Genomic DNA, 19909 nt, shown 5'->3' on the forward strand with positions numbered 1-19909 from the left:
TTCTATAGCTGCTAGTAGAAACCTCTCAATAAGTATTTGGTGGCCAGAAATGAATTCTAAGGCACAAATACATATTCAGGGGTAGGAAAGCTCAGGGCATGTTTGAGGGCATGCAAGTGTATGTCCTCACCTATATGTGCACCGGAAAGGTCAGCTGGAGCTAGATTACAATAGGTCTGGAAGGACAGGCTACAGGGTTTGGAGTTAACTCTGCAGGTAGAGATGGAATGGGGAAGTTGGTCATCAAAGGTTTCTGAAAAGAGGTATAGCCTGATCAAAAAAGGGAGCAGTGAGTACTTTACTCCAACAGTAATGTGGAGATGGGTTGGAGGGAACAAAGGACTGGAAGCCCATGGGACATAGCAGGAAGCAATTATGGTAGTTCAGGTAGTTCCCTCCCAATCTTCTAAAGCCTTGGTAGCTAGCAAAATGATCCAGCATAGAGCAAGCCCAGATATTAATTCCATACAATACTTGAAGTCTAGGACATGCAAGTATTGAATAACAATAAAAATTTTAAAAAGATGGACACATAACTTTTGATATATACTACACTAGCATTTCCAGAGCAAGTTGTACCTGCTTAGTATTAGAAATCCAAGTCCTAATGAATAAAAGATCATCTCCTATACTACAAACTTAGCTGGTGCCTGTCTTCTCTGCAGAATTCTAGTCTCTTAACTTCCTTTGGTACATTCCATAAGCCTCAGCGACTGGGAAATGAAGAAAGGCAGTATTCTCCCATAACTAAGAAAAACCAGGTCAGTAAAGTAAAACCTCATTGGGAGCTGGGGCCCGCATTAACAGAATGAGCTAAATGTCTTCATTATGGGTAGCCAGCCATCGCAGACTGTTAGAAGAAAACATAGACTCCTTTATAAATTTCATGTGTTCCCCTTACCCCTCTAACTTGGTTTTCTAGATGGAAACATTTCATTCTCTAATGGACTAAAATCTGGATTACAATATGCCAGAGAACATGGGTCATATGTACCATAAAATCTTCATTTATCATTAACTTCAAATTATCAATGAGAACTATTTAGTTGCAATTGAACTTCTATTCAGTAAAACCCATTGTCTCTTCTCAGTGTTTGCCTGATTAAACACCAAGACCTCTGGTAGTTTTGTGGTTTATGGGCCTGATCAATGTTAAGCACCTTGCTCTCACTGGTGGGGTTCCTCACTTGCCATATAATACATTTAAGAAGCTCCGTGGATGTGCATATTATCAACATGAATCATAAAAGCTAACATGATTTTGTTCATTCTTCAATCTCTGACTTAGGAATTATAGCAGCTTTACATAATGAAAAGGAATAAAAAAGATTTGGGGCTTCTGTTTGGGGACTCAGATAAACCTGAGAACAAAATGCAAATTTTCACTAGTTGGTTAACTAGCTGCTTTGCCAAAAGTGCCTCTGCAAGATCTCAGCTCCTTTCCCTCATGATACACTGAATTTTTGGAATCTGATTTCTACACCATCTACCAACCCAAGGTCAGAACAACTGGCTTCCTCACAGCTCTTACAGTCAGGTTGTCATGAGCAAGCTGATATCTTTTCTTTAAAAACTAAACTTAAAGCTTTTTGTAGGGTGCTCTGAGCCCTACTTAGCTCTCCAGAGAGCAGTGGTCTCCTCACACTACGGAAATAGAGGATCTCTGCTATCAACACCTTCACATTACCTGCCTCCTTCTCAGTTTCTGACTCAGAAGCTTCATCTTCACCTTCCTCCTCCTCTGAGCTGGAGCTGCTGGATTCTTTGTTTTCTTCCTCCATTTCTTGGGATTTCGGTGTCTCCTCTTCATAGAGCATCTTCTCTTTGCTAAATTAGAGGTGACAAATTTGAGAATTTTTCAGAAATGACAATTTCATAAGTTCATTGACAGTAGTAGCAATAATAGAAATGTATTCAAATCCACCTTTACATTGTATTCTTCATTGTGTCCACAGTTTTTGAAGATTAGCTTCAATATCTGACTTTAGAGTGTGATTTAAGAAAATCTAACGTATTCAACACACAGCAAAAAGGAAGGTTTATGAGTCTTGTAATGGTGGAGCACTAAATAAATGATTTAAAAAATCATTAAATAAATGATTAAATGATAAAAATCATTTAATAAATATTTGCTGAGTGCTTATTACACAATAGGACTCACACTAGGCACTAGCATGGTGGTAAACAAAACAGACATGGTCCCTGAGCTCACAGAACTTACAGGAAGGGAAGCATCTGGGCATGCGTACTCCTAACTAAGAAATTTCTAAGTTTAAAACATGTTCACTCATCTTCAGTGTCTCTCCCACATATCAATGCCACCCGCTTTCCCCTCAAACATTCCCACATATTTAAAGATCATTTGGCTAAAATCAAACATTGTTTCTTTACTATGTAAATTCTCAAGCTAAATATGTCACACATCGCACACCCAGACGTGGCACAGCTTATCACAGTCCTCCAGCCCCAAGTATCTTACTTCTTAAAGAGGCCACTCTGCAACTTGTTGTTCAGGTCTGACTCAATGAGTTTATTCCGTGTCTCTTTTTCACTTCGAAGCTGGAAATTGAGGAAACAGAGAAGAATTTGTTGGTAAAAAAACAAACAAACAAAAAAACAGGGAAGAATTTGTTGGAAAAAAAAACCAGCAGCAATGAGAGAATTAAAAATGATACTGTCATTAAGAAAAAGACAGCACCAACAGAAAAGGGAAGATGAGGACTGAGAAAAAAAAAAAGAGACATATAAGTGGGGTCTCCTTCAAAGATATTGACAGAAAAATATCCTCCCCCAAGGTAGAAGAGAAAAACCATGGTGTTAGAGCTTCAGTAAAATTGCCCCTATATCAAATATCCAAACCCAATCTTCCAAAAAAGCCTCACCTGTGAAAGACAAAAAGCAGAAGGAACTTTCAAAGAATACTTTGTGATCTACACATTGAATCAAGTTGGAAAGAGTTCGAAAGAAGGAAAAAAAACTACCAAATGAGAAATAAGACCTAAGAAAATATTACTTGGTATTTGAATACATGTTCTAGACAAAATATATTTATATCCCTGGATCCTGAAGTTATTCAGGGAACAAAGAGAAGCACCATTTCCAGTAGTGGAGCAATGTTATTTAGTGAAAATATTGTTTATGTTGGGAAAAAAAACAGGACTAGGCTGCATAAAAGATACACAGAACTCTATATTATCTTGTAACTTTATGTGAGTTTATAAATTATTTTAAAATGTAAACTCTGAAAAAAAAAACAACACAAAAGCTCACCAATGCAAAGCATATGTCTCATATTAGGAAGGCCTCTCCCTGCTAAATAACAGCACTGACATTGTACTTGGAGTCCTAGCATTTAGTGATTCCAATGCTCATCAAAGAAAACAAAATCAACTAAAAGTGGTGTCTGAACTTCACCAGTATGACTTTCCCACTGAGTCTGGAGTAAGGAGGCTCTTCATGTTGCCAGTCCAGACAAGATGCAGAACATGCAGAAGGGTAGATGTAGATATGGTTGCTTTGTTCCCATCCCTGAGCTATACAGTTCTTTTATTTGGCTGTTACTCACATTTGCCCTAAACTTAAATTCATATGAGCTCAGCCACAGTCCATACAAAGGAAAAAACAAAGGAAAACTAGTAATTTTTTTCTGTCACACCTGTTCAAATTCTCAAGCTCCTGATATGACTGATCTTTATTCTTTATTGCCAAATTACTTAGGCCCCTTATAGATAGTACCCTGGTACTCTCTATGTCTGAAAAAAAAAAAAAACAAAACAAAACACTCTGATTTGAACATATGACATTCATTTTCTAGAACTCAAGTATAATTGTTAGTTTGTTACTGTTTTTAAAGAGTTTCAGATGTAGGAAGTCTAGCTTAGAATGAGTAAACTTTAACAACAGTGGTTTCTGGGGTATTTTCTTCTAACAGACTGTAGATAATCCCTGAAAGGAACAATTACCATCTCTGGAATGCAGATATGTCTATTTCAGCTATCAGCAGACATAACTGAAATGAGGGATTAAGATACCTGCTGTGGATTGCAAACTCTTACAAAAGCTTTAAAAGCATCAACTAGATACTCACCACATTCTGCTTCTTCTGGAGCATCTCCAAGTGCTCCACAAGACCCTCATCAGCCACATCAAATGGTGTCTGTCCCTGGCAAAGACAAGTTGTACCACAATCAACAGAAAGCAAAAGTGCTGCTCATGTAATTGATATTTATTCAATATTCATTTTATGTATTGATTCCTATGATAGCTGCTTCCCCTAATGAATCTATATTTTGATAATGCCTTCTTCTATCATAGAGGAAACATAATAAGAAACAGAACATCCTTTAAATATAGTTTTATATTTTGTTAAATATTATCAGGAAATCATATTTTCTTTTTTTTCTTTTATAATTAAATTTATTTATTTATTTTCTTATATCATTATTCACTTTGATATAGTATTTGCTTTCTTTCCTCAGGTGTAGTGCCCGTAGTTCTCCCACCACCATAGCACTGGTAAACCATCACCATAGTCCCTTGTGCCCTTCCCTCCTGTTTTGTCTCCTATCCCTCCCCTTTCCCTATTGTATGCTTCAGTTCTATGGGCAGCTTGCTAGTTTTGTATTTTCCCTCTGACTTATGTCACTTAGCATAATCCTCTTCCAGCTCCATCCATGTTGCTGTAAATGGCAATGAGTTTATCTTTTTTGATTGTGAATAGTATTCAACTGTGTATATACCACACCTTCTTGATCCACTCATCGGTTTTCAGTTTTTAGGTTGCTTCTATATCTTGGCTATTGTAAATAGTGCTGCAAAAAACACAGGAGAGCAGGCTTCTTTTCAAATTAGTGTTTTCTTTGGGTAGATTTCTAGGAATGGAATCACAGGTTCACTTGGCAGATCCATTTTTAGTGTTTTGAGGAAACTCCACACAATTTTCCATAGTGGCTGGACCAGTTTGCATCTCACCAGCAGTGTAAGAGGGTTCCTTTTGCTCAACATCTTCGCCAGCATTAGCTGTTGCGTTTTTTAAATATGGGCCATTCTCACAGGTATGAGGAGGTATCTCATCGTGATTTTGACTTACATTTCCGTGATAATTAGTGATGTTGCACATTTTTTCATATGCCTGTTGGCCATTGAGTTTTATCTTTGAAGTGTCTTTTTATCTCTTCTCCCCACTTTTTGCCTGGGTTTTTTGTTTTGTTTTTGTTGAGTTGTGTGAACTCTTTGTAGATCTTTGATACCAGTACCTTATCAGTTGCATGGTGTGCAAATACTTTCTCCCATTCATTAGGATGTCTCTTCATTTTGGTTACTATCTCTTTTGCTGTACAGAAGCCTTTTAGTTTGATGTAGTCCTAGCTGTTTTCTTCTCCTTCCCTTTACTTGCTTCTGGAGATGAGTTCTCAAAGAGATAAGTTCCTTCTCCTTGCTTCTGATTATTTGTCCTCAAAGATGAGACAATAAACCTGTCCATTTAACAGACTTTCAGACTATTGTTTCTGAGGTTTATGTCATGGAGAGTTTTGCTGATATTTCGTCTATATACTTTGTGGTTTCAGGTCTTATATTCAAGTCATTTATTCATTTTGAGTTGATTTTAGTGTATAGTGTGAGATAGTAGTCTAGTTTCATTCTTCTGCATATGGTGTTCAAATTTTCCCAGCATCATTTATTGAAGAGGCTATCCTTGTTTCAGAGTATATTCTTCATTCCTTTTGTCATAGATTAGTTGGTCACATATGAAATCACATCATTTTTTTAAAGATTTATTTATTTATGCATACAAGAGCTGGGGTACAGGCCAGAGGCATGGTTGGTGAGAGTATTCACCAGAGACAGAGTGGGGAACAGAACAGGCAGATTAACCAGGGTGCACTGCTGAGGGGATCAGTGGGCGTGTCAGGAGAGGTCTGCTGCGCCTTGTGGGTTGCTCCTTGGCAGGCTGGGGATTGAACTTGTACATGAACTCGTGCTACAGAGGCTGCGGACAGCTTCATAGGTTGTGTCTTAACCCCTTGTGCCACCAGGGAGACCCTGAAATCACATCATTTCTAAAGCCTATTGCCTCATAGCAAATAATCAATTGAAATCTCTACTTGTACCTGTGCTAAAATGATCTTAATTGGCATAATAAATTCAATTAGGGTTTCTTAGAAGCTTCGGGAGGGTCAGGGCACATGTGCACTAAAGATTCAATTACAGGAAATCTCTCTTTAAGCGAGAAGGGTTATCTCTTTTAGGAAACATCAGCACAGCTCAGGACCTAACCCACAATTTAAGAATGAAACCTGAGTTCAGGAGATATGTGAAGCAGGTAAGAACATCTACTAATTAAAAATCTGTACCTGTGGATTCCTAGAAAATCAGTAAATAAATGTAGGGATAGGCATTCCAGGGCTGTTAAGTTGCTTGAAATAAGAATGAATAATACTATTTTCAACTAAATGACTAGGTGTGGCTAGAACCAGGCTATATACTTTCAAATTAAAATAAAATAAAATCTTTCATATCTTACCATAGAGAGTGGCGTTAGGCTTCCCCAATTTCAAAAGGGCAAATATCTCTTTTTCCTTTTTTTAGGGGCGTCAACATAAATTGAGTCAAAAAGCTAGATGAGTAAAAGTTTTATGTTACAGAGCAAATATCTTGATGCTGATGATGGGGGTGGGTGAGAAGAACCACAGTGACCAGCGATGCATATTTCCCTGGACAATAAACCTGGCCATTCAACAGACTTTAAGCCTATTGCACTAGAGACCCCATAGCAGATCTTACTGCCCTTCCAGAGAGTCGAGCTTACTAACCAGCTTGTTTCTGATGTCCATGTCACAGAGTGCTTCTGCAAGGATGGAGCACGCCTCTTTTACCCCCCAGTGTGCCGCAGCATGGAGGGGAGTCCAGCCATCATGATCCTGCACATTGAGCTCATAGCCAGCCTGAATTAAAAGCCTAAGAAGAAAACCCCAAACAAGATATTTATCTCCTCTATATAACAATTTTCTGCCAAATAAACTATCATCTAATTAATAATTCACCTAATATCACCTAATTGATTTTGGCCCTGAACCAAAGGGGACCACTGATGGCTTCTGCCCTCTAATGCACAGCTCAGGTGTCACAGTTATTACACAGAGAACCATTCACAGATAACATTTATCAACCATTTGGTATTGAGGAAGACTGTTTGGTATTTCTAAGGCACATCAATGTTACACTGCACAAGAGGGGTGTATGGAAAGACATGTACCTGAGATTAACCAAAGCCGCATTCAATTAGCCAAATTATAGGAGTATATCACCAGGTGGGTTTTCCATTTTTCAATGCAGGGAGAAAGTAAAGCAGAGCTCAATTATTTTTAGAGTACTTTACTAGCTTTCTATATGGTATTTCTAGGACATCACATGCTTATTGTAGATTCTCATATCTCCAGCTTTTAAAAGTATCTTTAGGGGCTCACTATAAAGCTATAATATGTGTACATGGAGGAGGAAGGTAGGACTGGTGGGCCCCAACTGCACTGGGCTGATTGAGGTTACCTTTATCGTGAACCTCCAGACACCTTCCAAGAGTATAAATGCCACTCTCGGGCAGAAATGGGGTGCCAACATACTGCTACACCGACTAGAAACCCCGAATTAGGTGGAATATAAATCATTGAAAAAACCTGGCAACAACTACATGCACAATGCTTTTAACAATCCATGTATTTGGGAAAGCCTGTCAGCTTTAAGCACCAAGAGCTACATAAAGCATGTACAGATGTAAGGAAAAAATGAGGAAAAAATGAAACAGGTAGAGTAGCAGAATACACATCCCTCACACAAGTGTGATTATCCTACCTAAAGAGTAGTGTCGCACATTGAAGGTCTTTATAATTAATCTAATGAGTCTGAGGAAATTGTGCCTAAAGAAGACCAAAATAATCCCAAGTCTGTCCAGTATCACATGTCATAAGATGAGGAGACTGCAGGGATATTAATGATGAATCATAGATCTGGAAGACAGTACGTGAGGTCACCTTGCACACCAGTGTGCCTCAGACCTTTTCATATTATTCATGTCAGTAAGAAGCTAGATGATGGTAGGAGGGAGAGGACCCATACATACCCAAATAAACCAAAATGTGAGAGAAGACTAAATGATCAGAGAGAAAACAAGCAAAAAAAGAAGCACAGCATAGTTGAAAATCTTTCACCCTCTGCTTCCAATACCCAACTCATCTTCCTCTGGTCAGCCAAACCCCTGGGTAAGGAAAATGGACAATACCTGAGCACCTCAGAGTAGCCCTTGGCAGCAGCCACATGGAGGGCCGTGGCCCCAGAGCGGGCCTGCCTCACATCTTCTATTTTCCCACTGTTGAGCCACTGGCGAGCATCCTGCAACATCTGTTGTTCTTCTTCTTTTCTTGACTGCTCTAGGTCCACTCCTATAAAAAACAGTTTCAAGATAACCAACATTAATAAAGGTCCACTTAAATCTGACATATTTTCCTGAGATTGAAAACATAACAGAAATATAAGCACAAAAAAGTTTAGTCATCAAGCTGGGTAGTCATCAAATTCAGACTTCATTTAGAAGAGCAGTGGCATTTCTCCACATATTAACATTCTTATCAGCATTAAATTACCAAGTAAAATGTCTATGATGCAGGCCCATTATGGTAACCGCATAAAACTGTTTTCAATAGAAGAGAAAAACCAAAGGAGCATTCTTTTGATATATTTGCAAAGTACTTTATATGTTGTAACATTTTAATTTCCCAACAACCTTTTGAGGTAAATACCATAAACATTCTTATCTTCATTTAACAGATAAGAAAACAAACACAGAAAGAGTAGGTAACTTGCTCAAGGCCAGAAAACACACTAGAAGTGTCACCAGCACTCAGATATCCTCAGTCCCTGTCTACCATTCTATTCCTCTCACTACACCATAATGTAAGTAACAAAAAACTTGGTTTCAGGCATGATATACTTTAAAAAATTAACTACCTCTAAAGTTCACTTCATTTTGCAGGAAAATACACTGACCTGTAGCTATATAATCTAGTGCAGAGGAGCGGATGATGTGCAGTTAAAACTGCCAAGGGAATGCAGATTTTGTTTCCCTTTAAACCAGTATGGACAAAGTCCTACTCCCTCTCCCAGATCCCCACCCTGTGTGTCTCTGGTTTATAGTAGCTTGTTGATTTTGATTTTACTTTATTATAATTAGGTTTGGGGGGTGGGAATTGTATGGGGACTACAACCAAGATGAAAACGCATACACTGTGCAAAAATGAAAAATGATGTAAAAAATGTATAAAATAAAAAATACATAACTAAAAAAATTGAAATTCCAATTCCAAAAAAACAACAAAAAAAACCCCCCAAAAAAACCAAAAAAACTGTGGAGGAAGTCCAAGGTGTCAACAATACTCCTGCATGTGGGCAAATGAGAAGGAGTTGGGGTGGCGCATTCCCCATTATAGAAAATAATGAAGCACCCCCAATATAAACATACCCATTCAAAGAGTTGTCTTTTTTTTTTTTAAAGATTTATTTATTTATTTATACAAACACTGGGTACAGTCAGAAGTATGGGAGGGTGAGAGAATTCACCAGAGCCAGAGCAGGAAACAGAACAGGCAGACTGACGAAATACACTGCTGAGGGGAGCAGCGGGCGGCAGGGGAGGTCTGCGCACCATGTGGGACCCTCTCCCAGGGGCCAGGGATCGAATCGGCACTGAGGAGGCTGCGGGCAGCTTTGCAACCCAGCGCTCAACCGCTGCATCACCGAGGAGGCCCCCAATCAAAGAATTTTATACTCATTAGCAGGCTTTATCAGAGCTTGTCTGCTGCCTTCCAGGTTGTTAAAAATGAGAACCGGTGAACTACCAGGGTTATGTCTGATGTGGGGAGATGGATAAGGTAAAGAGGTCAACAATTCATTTCATTTCTTTTCCCCCACATTTTTTTTTTAAGATTTATTTATTTATTTATACAAGCACTGGATACAGTCAGAGGCGCAGGAGGGTGAGAGAATTCACCAGAGCCAGAGCAGAGAGCAGGACAGGCAGAGTGACGAAGTACACTGCTGAGGGGAGCAGCGGCCAGCAGGAGAGGTCTGCGCGCCATTGGACCCTCTCCCGGCGGCCAGGGATCGAATCGGCACTGCAGAGGCTGCGGACAGCTTTGCAACCCAGTGCTCAACTGCTGCGCCACCGGGGAGGCCCTTCCCCCACAGTTTTATTGAGATATAACTGACAGAGTATTGTGTATGCAAAAGGTATACAATTATATTTCACACATTTATATAATGCTTTTATAAAAATACATTTATATAATGATTACCACAGCAGGTTTAGTTAACACCTCCACCACCTCACATAATTAGCATTTTTTGAGGTGTAATTGACATAGGAGTAGAACATATTGATATTTGTATACACTGCAAAACGATCATCATGATCTACTCTCTTAGCAACATTCAAATATGCAATATACTATTATTAACTATAGTCACTGTGCTGTACATTACATCCTCATGACTTATTTTATGTAGAAATTTGAGACTTTGACCTCCTTCACTCATTTTGTCCACCCCTGAAATCTGTCTAGTAACCATCAATCTGTTTTTTGTATCTATGAGCTTGGTTTTCAGGTGTGTTTTTTTTAAAGATTTATTTTTGTTTATATATGCATACAAGAACTGGGGTATAGGCCAGAAGTGGTGGGGCAGAGGGTGAGAGGATTCACCAGAAACAGAGTGGGGAGCAGAACAGGCGGATTGACTGAAATACACTGCTAAGGGGAGCAGCGGGTGAGACAGGAGAGGTCTGCTGTGCCATTTGGGTCACTTCCCTGGCCTGGATGGAACTCAGGCTGCAGTGGCTGGCAATAGCTTGATAGCACTTAAACCCCTGCATCACTAGGGAGGCTCCTAGTGTGTTTTTTTATTTTTGTTCTTCTTGTAGGTTCCACATCGAGACAAGATCACATAGCATGTGTCTTTCTCAGTTTGCCTTATTTCACTTAGGAAGATGCCCTCAAGGTCCATCCATGTTGCTGCATATAACACAATTTCCTTCTTTCTCATGGCTGAACAATATTTCATTATACATATTCTGTATAAACTGATCATATAATAAAATTACACACACACAAAAGTACCTTCTTTATCCATTCATCCACAGACTGACATTGAAGTTGTTTCTATATTTTGTTTTTTGTGAATAATGCTGCATTGAAAAAGGGAGTGCAGTCTGCAATCCTAACTTCATTTCCTTTGGATATATATACTCAGATGTGGGGTTACTGGATCATATAATAGTTCTATTTTAATTTTTTGAAGAACCTCCATACTGTCTTTCATAGAGGCTGTACCAGTTTGCAATCCCACCAATAGTACAGAAAGATTTCCTTTTCTCCACATCCTCACCAATACATTTTATTTCTTGTCTTTGTGATGATAGCTATTCTGACAGAAATGAGGTGATAGCTCATAGTGTTTTAATTTGTATGTCCCTGATGACAGTGATATTGAGCATCTTTTCCTGTATCTCTTGGTCATTTGTATGCGTTCTTTGGTAAAATGTATATTCAGTTTCTTTGCCCATTTTTTGGTACTGTCTTGCTTACTTAACTATTGAGATATGAGTTTCTTATATTTTTTGAATATTGGCACCTTATTAGATATATGATGTGCAAATATTTTCTCCCATTTAGGAGATTGCCTTTTCATTTTGTTTATTATTTCTCTTGTCATGCAGTTTTAAAATTTAATATAGTCCACTTATTTAGTTTTGCTTTTGTTGCTTGTACTTCTGGTGTCTTACCAAGAAAATCATTATCAAGAAAAATGTTAAGGAGCTTTTTTTCCCTAGTGTTTTTGTTAGGGGGAAATGATGTCCTGAGTTAATCCCATACAGGCTTTGTGGACCCCACCCCCACTCCAGACTAAAGCCATCAAGATATTGGGAAAGACAAATCCCATCACCACCAAGGGAGGGTGGCTGGGACCTGAGGGTGGAGTTGGGTAGCCAGGTTGGATATAAAAACCAAACACGTGGGCCTTGGGCTCTCTCTGGCTCGCGATCGCTCACCTCCTGGCTTCACCGCTCCTGGCTGGCGGCCAGCTCTGAGAGCGCCATTTTGGGATTCCTGATCAGCGGATTGGGTAGGACTCATTTAAAACTTTGTCTCCCACTTTTCTCCCAGAGCTGTACATTTCCTCATTTCCCCTTCCCTTGTAAATAAACCTTTTATTAACCTTTCACGTGTGCCTGCAGTAGAGCATTGATAAGTCCTTTTAAGCGCGTGCGTGAGGACCCACAGTCAGGCACCCCGTTTTGTATCAGGGTTGCTCTACAACATTTTCTCCTAGGAGTTTTATAGTTTTAGGTTTTATGTTTAAGTCTTAACTCCGTTATCAAGTGAACTTTTATGAATGATATAAAATAGAGATCCAATTCCACTTTACTGTAAGCTTTTATCCAGTTTCCTCTACCTTTCCCCACTGAGTACTTGTGGTCTCCTTATTCAAATATTAGTTGACAGTGTATGTGAAGGTTTATTTCTGGACTCTGTTCTTTTGTTGGCCTATGTGTCTACTTTTAGGCTAGTACCATACTGTTTTAATTACAATAATTTCATAGTATAGTTTATAATCAGAAGGGTGATATCACTGGTTTTGTTCTTTCTCAGGATTGCTTTGATTATTTGTGGTCTTTTGTGGTTCCTAAATACAAATTTTAGCATTGGTTTTCTATTTCTGTGAAAAATGTCATCAGAATTTTGATAGAATTACATTGAGACAATAGATTGCTGGGTAATGTAGACATTTTAACAATATTAATTATTCTGATGCATGAACATGGGATATCTTTCCACATATTTGTGTCTTTTTCAATTCATTTCATCAAAATATTATGGTTATGGCTATTGTTGTGTAGATTTTTTACCTCCTTAGTTAATTTTATTCCTAAGTATTTTATTATTTTTGATATTACGAATGAGATTGTGTTCTTTTTCAGACAGTTTGTTGTGTACAGAAACATCCATATATAGGCACGGCTTTGGAGATATTGCTAGTTTTGGTTCCAGATCAACACTATAAAGTGACATTGAAATAAGGCAAGTTACATGAAATTTTTGGTTTCCCAGTGTATATAAAAATTATTTTTACATCAAGCTGTAGTCTATTAAGTAGGAAGATGCAGTAGTATTATGTCTAAAAAACAACATACATATCTTAATTTACAAATGCTTTATTGCTAAAAAAAATCATAACCACTACCTGAGCCTTCAGTGAGTCATAATCTTTTTGCTGGTGAAGGGTCTTGCTTCGATGTTGATAGGTGCTGACTCATCAGGGTGATATTTGCTGAAGGCTGTAGTGCTTGCGGCAATTTCTTAAATAAGACAACAATTAAGTTTGCTGCATTGATTGACTCTTCCTTTCACAAAAGATTTCTCTGTAGCTTGTGATGCTGTTTGATAGCATTTTACCCACAGTAGTATTTCTTTCAAAAATGGAATCAGTCCTCCCAAAGCCTGCCATTGCTTTGTCCACTAAGTTTATATGACATTCTAAATCCTTTATAATCCTTTGCAGTGTTCATAGCATCTTCACCAGGAGTAGAGTACATCTCAAGAAACCACATTCTTTGCTAATCCATTAAAAAGCAATTCCTGCTGAGGTTTTATCATGAGATTGCAGCAATTCAGTCACATCTTTTAGCTCTACTTCTACATTTCTTGCTATTTCCACCACATCTACAGTTACTTCTTCCACTGATACTTGAACCCCTCAAAGTTATCCATGAGGGTTGAAATAAACTTTCCTCCAAACTCTTGTGAATGTTACAAGTTTTCTTAATGTCATCTAGAATGGTGAGTGCTTTTTAGAAGGTTTTCTATTTACTCTGCCCAGATCCATCAGAGGAATTACTATCTATGCATCTGTAGTCTTACTAAATGTATTGCTTAAAGAATTGAAAGTTGAAATGATTTCTTGATCCATGAACTGTAGACTAGATTAGCAAGTATGAACATTAATCTCCTTGTACAGTTCCATCAGAACTCTTGGGTGCCTGGGTGCACTGTCAATTAGCAGCAACATTTTAAAAGGAATCTTTTTTTCCTGAGCAGTAAGTATACAGAGTGGGGTTAAAATGTTAAGTAAACCAAGTTGTAAATGATCTGCTGTCATGCAGGTTTTGTAATTTGCATTTGTTGAGCATAGGAAGGGTAGATTTAACATTATTCTTAAGGTCCTAGGACATTAGGAATGGTAAGTAAGCATTGACTTTCACTTCAAGTCACCAGCTGCATTAATTCCTAATAAGAGAGTCAGCCTGTTCTTTGAAGTTTAGAAGACAGACATTGACTTCTCCTCTCTAGCTATGAAAGTCCTATATGGCATTTTCTTCCAATATAAAGTTGTTTTATCTGCATTGAAATCTGTTGTTTGGTGTAGCCACTTTCACCCATTATGTTAGCTAGATCTTCTGAATAACTTACTGTAGCTTCTACATTAAAATTTGATGCTTCACCTTGCACTTTGATGTTATGAAGATGATCTTTTTCCTTAAACCCTATAAACCAACCTCTGCCAGTTTCAAACTTTTTCTTTTGCAGTTTCCTCACCTCTCTCGGCCTTTAAGATAATTTAAGAGTTAGGGTCTTCTTCTGGATTAGACTTTGGCTTAAGAGAATGTTGTGGTTGGTTTAATCTACTATCTAGACCACTTAAACTTTCTCCATGTCAGTAATAAGGTTGTTTCACTTTCTTATCATTCAAATATTCACAGGAATTAACACTTAATTTCCATCAATAACTTTTCCTTTGCATAACTTGGCCTACAAAAGAGGCCTAATTTTGGGCCTGCCTTGACTTTTGATATACTTTCTTCACAAGCTTAATCATTTCTAGCTTTTGATTTAAACTGAGAGTCATGCAACTCTTCCTCTCACTTGAATACTTAGAGGCAACTGTAGGGTTATTAATTGGCCTGATTTCAATATTGTGTCTCAGAGAGGCCTGAGGAAAGGGAGAGAGACCAGGGAATGGCCAGTGAGTGGATCAGTCAGAATACACACTATATTGATCACTGATTACTGAAAACCATATAGATACAATAATGAAAAAGTAATGAAATACTATGAAAATTACCAAACTGTGACATCGAGACACAAAGTGATGTTTCCAACATGCTGTTGGAAAAATGGCACTGACAGACTTGCTCAACACAGGGTTGCCACAAACCTTCAATTTGTAAGAAGAAAAAATACAGCATCTGTAAAGAGCAATAAAGCAAAGTACTTCCTGTACTGATTTTTGTTCACCTGCAATTTTATTGAAGCTATTGATTAGTTCTAAAAGTTTTTTGGTAGAATCTTTAGGATTTTCTGTATATAAGATCATATCATCTATGAACAGATGAATTGTACTTCTTTCAAAATTTGATGGCTTTTATTTTTCTTGCCTGACTGCTCTGGCTGGACTTTCATTAATATGTTGAAGGAAAAGTAGTGAGATGGGCAACCTGCTCTTGCTTCTGATCTTAGAGGAAAGCTTTCAGTTTCCTCCATCGAGTATGACATTAACTATGTGTTTGTCATATATAGTCTTTATTAGGTTGAGGGATATTAATTCTATATTGAATATGTTGAGGATCTTTATCATGAGAGGATATTATGTTTTGTCAAATGCTTTTTCTTCACTTACTGAGATGATTCTATGATGTCTTTTATTCTACTAACGTGATGTGTCACAATGACACATTTATACATATTAAGCCCTCGTTTCTCAAGAATAAATCCCATTTGATCATAGTGAATGATCCTTTTAATTTACTGTTGGGTGGGTTTGCTAATATTTCTATCTATAGAAATTTGCTAAAATTTCTATTTATGTTCATAAAAGTAATTGGCTCTATAAGGTAATTCTTGTAGTGTCCTTATCTGTCCTTTTAGTGTCCTTATCAGGTAATTCTAACCTTGCACAAAGTGTTTAGGAATGTTCCCTCCTCTTTAATTTTCCGGAAGTGTTTCAGAAGGATTGTTGTTAATTATTCTTTGAATATTTGGTATAATTCACCAATGAAACAATGTGATCCTGGATTTTTCTTATTGTTTTACTGATTTAATCTTCTTGCTTGTTATTAATCTGTTCAGATTTTCTATTTCTTCCTGATTCAGCCTTGAAAGGTTATATGTTTGCAGGAACATATCCATTCTTCTATGTTAGCCAATTTGTTGACATATAATATTCATAGTAGTTTCTATTGACCCTTTGCATTTTTGTGGTATCAGCTGTAATCTCTCCTTCATTACTGATTTTATTTATTTGAGTCTTCTTAGTCTAACTAGAGGTTTGTTAATTTTATTTATCTTTCAAAAACAGCTCCTAGTTTCAAAAGAATTTTCCATTGTTTTTCTAGACTCTGTTTCATTTATTTCTGCTCTAATCTTTGCTGTTTCCTTTCTTTCACTAACTTTAGACTTAGTTTCCCTCCCTGCTTTTGATTCCAGCTCCTTGAGGTATATGGTAGGGGTGAGCAGACCTTCTTTAAAAGACCAGATAGTAAACATTTTCAGCTCTGTGGGCCTCTCAATCTGTCACAACAACTCAACTCTGCTATTGAAGTACAAACACAGCTTTGGATAATGTGTAAACAAATGTACATGACCAGAGGTGGCCCCAACTGTTCTAAAGTATCATATCAGGAAAGGCCACCAGAGCTAAATCCTTTAGAATACTACAGATTATGAGCAACACAGTTTAGTAGAAAGACTAAAAATCACTACAGATCAGGTATATGAAATTTTGTGATGATCCTAGCATATTTCCTAAGACCAGCTTTACCATCTATCCAGTTATCTGCATTTTTTAATTAAAAGAACACAGAGACCTCCAAGAGGAAACTCTTGCCCTATTCTCAAAAATGGATTCTTTTAAAAATACAAAAGAGGGCCTCCTTGATTGTACAGGCGGTTGAGCACCGCACTGTGAAGCAGTCTGCAGCCTCTGCAGCATGGGTTTGATCCCGGTCGGCCAGAGAGAATCCCACATGACGAGGCAGATCTCTCCTGTCTCACCTGCTGCTCCCCTCAGCAGTGTATTTCATCAGTCTGCCTGTTCTGTTCCCCGCTCTGTCTCTGGTGACTCCTCTCACCCTCCAACACATCTGGCCTGTACCCCGGTTCTTGTATAAATAAATAAATCTTTAAAAAATAAAAAAATAAAAATATAAAATAAATATTTTTAAATTTCATTTTTCTAAGTTAGCTTTCTTACCTTAACAAATTACCAGAATAATGTTCATGGTTTATATGGGTGAAGATCATTTCAGAAGTTACAATAAATATATTCACCAGCAATAAATATATTTACCAGCACTGCTTTCAGCTCTTATCAAAAGAAAAGATGCAAAATCATAAACAAAATATGGCCAGTACTCAAATTTGTGAGTGTACATGAGATACACTGTATCTCTTCTTCGAATTTTATGATGTATAGCCAAAACCAATACTATGTACACACAGTAAGAAATGTTCATGTTCCTCATCAGTCTAACTTGTATCACCAAAAACAAAATCAGGACATCCTAACCATACAATGGGTATATAACCTCAGAACGGCAAATACAAGAAAGAACTGGTTCTCTTTTTGGCATTTAGTCTATTCTTGTGTGAATTTTCAAGAGGATTCATGAGCTGGTAATTGATGGCTAATGCTATGCACACAGATCTAACCCTTTTCTATCATATGGCAATGAAAAGTTCTATACAGCAATGGGTTATTTTCCATAAGTGGCAATGTTGAGTTGCCCCCTCCGATCCCTTAGTTTACCTTGCTTTTTCACTTGCTCCAGAAGAAGGTCCTTCATGGCAGGCTCTTCTGCAAGGTCAGAAGGAACTTCACCTTCACTATTCACAATACCCACACTGGCTCCGTTGTTAATGAAATACCTGTAAAGACAAAAGCCAGGGTCAACATTATCTCTGCCAGCCTAATATCAACTTACACTCATGCATCCAGGGTTCAATGTAGAGCAAGGCATCTTTTGGGGAGTTTTAAACATAGTCCCAGATAAAGTGTATGAATTTCTAACTCTATTAGCCTTTAGTAATTAGGACTGGAAGCTTCTCTATTTCCTGACAAGAGCAATGCTAACAAAGGTGTTTTTCATACTCATATTTCAAATTGCCACCCTTTCACTCCCAGGGATAGCAAGAGACTTTCTAAAAACCATAAGGAATGCATTCAGTCCTAAAACTTACCTACCATCCCTGAGCTCAAACACAGCCTCCCAAAAGAACTTATTATACATATAATATTGAGATTGAGGATCCCTAAAAGATGTGTAAAAAGTCATTTTCATGAAATTTTTCCCAGTGCCACATCAGAGTTTAAGTAGTGTTGGCACATGAAAACAAAAGAATAAAGCTTGAGTTAAAATTTATACAAATCTGCCTAAATTATGTCTTCACAAAACTCTCTTTTCAACTAGCCATATACATGAAATCTACACACTAGGAGAAAACAAAATCACTAAAGAAACAGTTAAATTCTAAATTAATTCTATATCCACATACAATATTTGGTCCTGAAGAAGAAAGGTCTGATAATTGTAATAACTTACATGATTTTTTTTTTTTTTATTTTCAGGGTGCTTTCACATAAATTTACATAATGGGTCTTAGATAATTTTATGTAGTAGGTAATATGAGTAGTTAACCCCGACTTTAAGAAATTGAGGCTCATAATGTTGAGTCATTTTCTTAAAATCATACAGGTGGCAAACTGCAGAAGTTCTGGCCCCAGTCTTTTGACTTCAAGTCTAGTTCATCATTTCACTAGATCAAGTTACTTTTGGGCTAGTGAGAATCCCAATAATGCTAGGAGCACTACAAAATACTCAGAAGTATTTAAAGGGGAAAGAAAAACTTCAAATTAAACTTCAACCACTCAATTCAGTAAACATTTGCTGGTCCCCTTATTTTTAAGGTACCATATTTCAAACACTGTAGGAGATTTTAAAAAATAACCAACATATGAGCACTGTATTAAAAAAACTGGTAGAATAGAATCAACAAAAAATTAGATTAATAGCATATTTTTTGCTTTCTTAGTGCCAGTACCTGGGATAATAAGGCCTCAATAAATGTTTTTAATTTATAGATCAATTCCACAGATACAAAATGCAAAAGCATTCATAATTCATCTAATCTTCAGTAGTCTCCTTCCTTCCCTCATAGTTTCAGAGGAAAACAGACTTTCTCAATTCAAGGCTAACTCCACTTATCTGATTAATTCTATCAAGTACCAGTTTTCCATCAATTACCCCTTCATTTCCACATATTCAATAGCTCCTCTCTTCTGCTTCCTCTTCTTTAGGCCAAAGGAACATTCAACTACACCACTCCCACCCTGAAAAATCAAAATGCAAATAATATATATCATAAGCACTCAATGAAAGTTTGTAGGCTTGAACTATACTCTGTACACTAATCAAACAAAGAACACTTACTATTCACCAAAACAGCCCATTCTCACCCAGCTCTCGTCCGCAGCTCCAACTGGATGAAACACCCTCCCTTCTCCATTCCCTTCTAAAAACTTTTCATATCTTTTAAGCCTCACTTAAAATGTTTTTGCCCTCATGAAGACTTTGCTAATTCTCATCAATTGAATTTCCCTCTCCTTCCTTAAACTCCACCTTCTCCTTCTCACCTCCCCAGCTCCAATCCTGGATCTCTGTCATGACATACACTGTATCATAATGCAACCTCCTGACCAAGCTGAGAGCTACTTGAGGACAGCTGAGTCTTCCTCACCATTGTCACTGCCATCACATCTATGATGATATCTGACACTCTCTTTTCTCTTGGCACTCCATAAATATTGCTTG

General features: G+C 37.6%; 1 protein-coding gene across 6 annotated transcripts in view; it reads right to left on the minus strand.

Moving 5' to 3' along the window:
* Positions 1 to 19909, minus strand: part of PPP1R12B (protein phosphatase 1 regulatory subunit 12B) — a gene marked incomplete at both ends in the record, with an annotated part of 173196 nt that overhangs the window by 109571 nt on the left and 43716 nt on the right. For all 6 annotated transcript variants that reach the window (XM_084246413.1, XM_084246412.1, XM_084246409.1 and 3 more), the window contains 6 exons: positions 1688 to 1827; positions 2480 to 2559; positions 4088 to 4162; positions 6813 to 6957; positions 8276 to 8435; positions 17848 to 17966. In XM_084246413.1, coding sequence (XP_084102539.1) covers positions 1688 to 1827; positions 2480 to 2559; positions 4088 to 4162; positions 6813 to 6957; positions 8276 to 8435; positions 17848 to 17966 — 719 coding nt within the window. The remainder of the gene's footprint in view (positions 1 to 1687; positions 1828 to 2479; positions 2560 to 4087; positions 4163 to 6812; positions 6958 to 8275; positions 8436 to 17847; positions 17967 to 19909) is intronic.

This window comes from Talpa europaea, assembly GCF_964194135.1.
Source record: "Talpa europaea genome assembly, chromosome: 10".
Taxonomy (NCBI): domain Eukaryota; kingdom Metazoa; phylum Chordata; class Mammalia; order Eulipotyphla; family Talpidae; genus Talpa; species Talpa europaea.